This window comes from Lathyrus oleraceus, unplaced genomic scaffold (genome assembly GCF_024323335.1).
Source record: "Lathyrus oleraceus cultivar Zhongwan6 unplaced genomic scaffold, CAAS_Psat_ZW6_1.0 chrUn1335, whole genome shotgun sequence".
Taxonomy (NCBI): domain Eukaryota; kingdom Viridiplantae; phylum Streptophyta; class Magnoliopsida; order Fabales; family Fabaceae; genus Lathyrus; species Lathyrus oleraceus.
The window spans coordinates 1-2,358 of NW_026113718.1; the positions used below are offsets into that span (position 1 = coordinate 1).

The following is a 2,358-nucleotide window of genomic DNA, read 5'->3' on the forward strand; positions in this document are numbered from 1 at the left end:
AGTCTGGGAGTGGTAGGGACTAAATCTTAATTATATAGTTAGGCGGTTAAAACTTAATGGAAGAGGAAGTACTAGAGAAGGGGTCTGAAATTTTCCGGTTAACAGAAAGGTGGGGGAGAGAGAGCCAAGCTTTGCATCACAGCTAGAGGAAAGACAAGTACTATTGTGTCTCTCTGTCTACACTTAACTGAAGAGAATGAAATAGTGGTTATGGTGCTTTAAATATTAGAGAGGTGGTGAGTGCTTACTAGACAGTTACTTGAGATTAGAGAATGGTGGCCACCAAAAGCTTCTATTATTTTTATAAATAGTTCAAGATTATAGATGAAATTTGTTTCTCTTGTATCATTTGCAGCTATTATGAACCAATAGTACTAACAACAATAACCTAGGCGCAGTCTCACCCAGTCAGTTACTGTACATATGTTTTTTAGTCTGAAATCAGTTGTTGAATCCATTTATTCTTCCAACCGATAAAAACCAAGTTGAATTTCAAGATTCACAAAATCAAAAGAAAAGTCCAAGGAAAGGCGTAGGGACTCTGATAAGATACATGTGATATGAGGTTTCCAATTTCAAAGTTAATCTTTCATAAATTGAATGAGATAGAAGCTGCAACCTATTTTGGGTATCACTCACCTATTGCCCTAATGTTCTTGATGTACAAGGAACAAATGAAATCAAAGCATGCCTACAGCAGTGGTAATACTTACAATAATATGAGGCTTCTTTGCTAGCTTGAGGGATTGTTGTACCATGTCAATGCCTCCAACAATCTATCGAAAAAGGAAAAGATACCAAATTACCAATCAAATAGAGTGTCTGGCATCAAGTAAATAACCACCATATGATACGAGAAAACAAAATGAACTTAAGCTATGTAGTGAACGGGAAGACATCAAATCCATGCATAACAAATCCTGTCAGAAAAAACATTAGAACTCACCGCAGCACATTTGACACCAATTTCAGTTCCTAAAGCTTCAAACTGTTCAGAAATTTGTATAGCAAGCTCCCTAGATTAAGAAAAAAGTTAACCGAATAAATATACTAGTTAAATATGAGTGAGAATCAAACTATGTGAATATCAAACTCATGATCAGTTATCAAAGTATCTAACCTTGTGGGAGACAATACACAAGCAAAAAAATGGGTCGGCTGTGGTGCTTCTAAGAGTGCGTGCAATATCGGAAGAGCAAAAGCCCCAGTCTTACCAGAACCCGTTTGGGCAAGTCCAATCACATCTTTTCCTGAGAAATACATAATATATAATATAAAGAAGATTTTAATAAATTTTAACTTTAACCATCATTAACTATGATTTTGAAAATGTAAAAACTATAACATTGATAAGTAGAGTTTCAGGTTCAAAAGGGCTATATTTGAAGCAAAGATAACCTTCTAGAGCAAGAGGAATTGCTTCAATTTGAATTTTTAGCGGTGCTTTCCAACCCAATTTGTCACAAGCTTCCACCATTGCTCAGATAAGCCTAGATCATTAAATGATTTCACTTCTTGATTCTCTTCCTCCATTCTCAGTTTCTAACCTATGAACAAATTTCACAACATGGAACTAGTCATTCCTTGAACCACAAGTTGAACCATATTAACAAATTCAAAACTTCAAAACTCACAACAGAAATTAACATATAATGCAGTAAGATTCAATTATCAAACAGAATAAATCACCTATATAGTCGTAGATTACAATAAACCCTTAAGAGTTTAGAAGGTACGTATCACACTGAGATAAATAGTTAATCGCGGATAATAGCGGAGAGAAGTGGCCGCCGGGAACTGGAACGATGGAGGAAGTGGATGACCGGGAAGAGCCGCGACGGAGCAGTGAACGACCGGAAAGAGAGACGATGGAGCAGGTGGGGGAGCGGAAAGAGCGACGGTGAATAGATAGAGGGGAAAAAGAAAACGTTTTGGTCCATATGACAAAGCATTAGGTTAACATTGGTCTAAACGGGCCGGGCTTTGGATAAATCTTTCAAACACCCCTTCTTAGGTTTCATACTCCCACAAAAGTATATGAAATAAAATCATCATTTTATATCTTACAACTATTAAATATAAATATAATAAAGAAAAAGGTAGTATAAAAGTAAAATAATAGCATGAAAAAAAAAAAACAATTAAGTGTGTGTTTGAATTGGTGGTGAAGAGAATTGAATTTAACATATTTGATTTTTGTTTGGATACATTTATGTACAAATGAGTTGAACAACAAATTTTAATGTAAAAATCATGTTTAAACTCGGAAATTATAAATTTTAATTTCAAGTAGAATCAATTATGAAGGCAGAATCAATTCTACTTTAAAAGAACCAAACACCTTAAAATCACTCAAAA

At 34.8% G+C, this 2,358-nt stretch overlaps 1 protein-coding gene across 1 annotated transcript; it reads right to left on the reverse strand.

Annotated features, from left to right (window-relative positions):
- Positions 1-636: 636 nt before the first annotated feature.
- On the reverse strand, positions 637-1,904 carry LOC127115149 (uncharacterized). The gene is made up of 5 exons (XM_051046765.1): positions 1,690-1,904; positions 1,399-1,547; positions 1,121-1,250; positions 947-1,016; positions 637-776 (listed from the first exon to the last, which is right to left on the reverse strand). The coding sequence occupies exons 2-5, from the start codon at positions 1,475-1,477 to the stop codon at positions 681-683; spliced, it is 375 nt and encodes a 124-aa protein (XP_050902722.1). The 5' UTR covers positions 1,478-1,547; positions 1,690-1,904; the 3' UTR covers positions 637-680.
- Between the last annotated feature and the right edge of the window lie 454 nt (positions 1,905-2,358).

Excerpts from the sequence above, each read along its gene's own strand:
- LOC127115149 (XM_051046765.1), bottom strand. The coding sequence starts at position 1,477 with ATGGTGGAAGCTTGTGACAAATTGGGTTGGAAAGCACCGCTAAAAATT. Across the intron at positions 1,017-1,120 it reads TGTGTATTGTCTCCCACAAG|GGAGCTTGCTATACAAATTT; the intron begins GTTAGATACTTT and ends TTCTTAATCTAG. Across the intron at positions 777-946 it reads TTGGTGTCAAATGTGCTGCG|ATTGTTGGAGGCATTGACAT; the intron begins GTGAGTTCTAAT and ends CTTTTTCGATAG.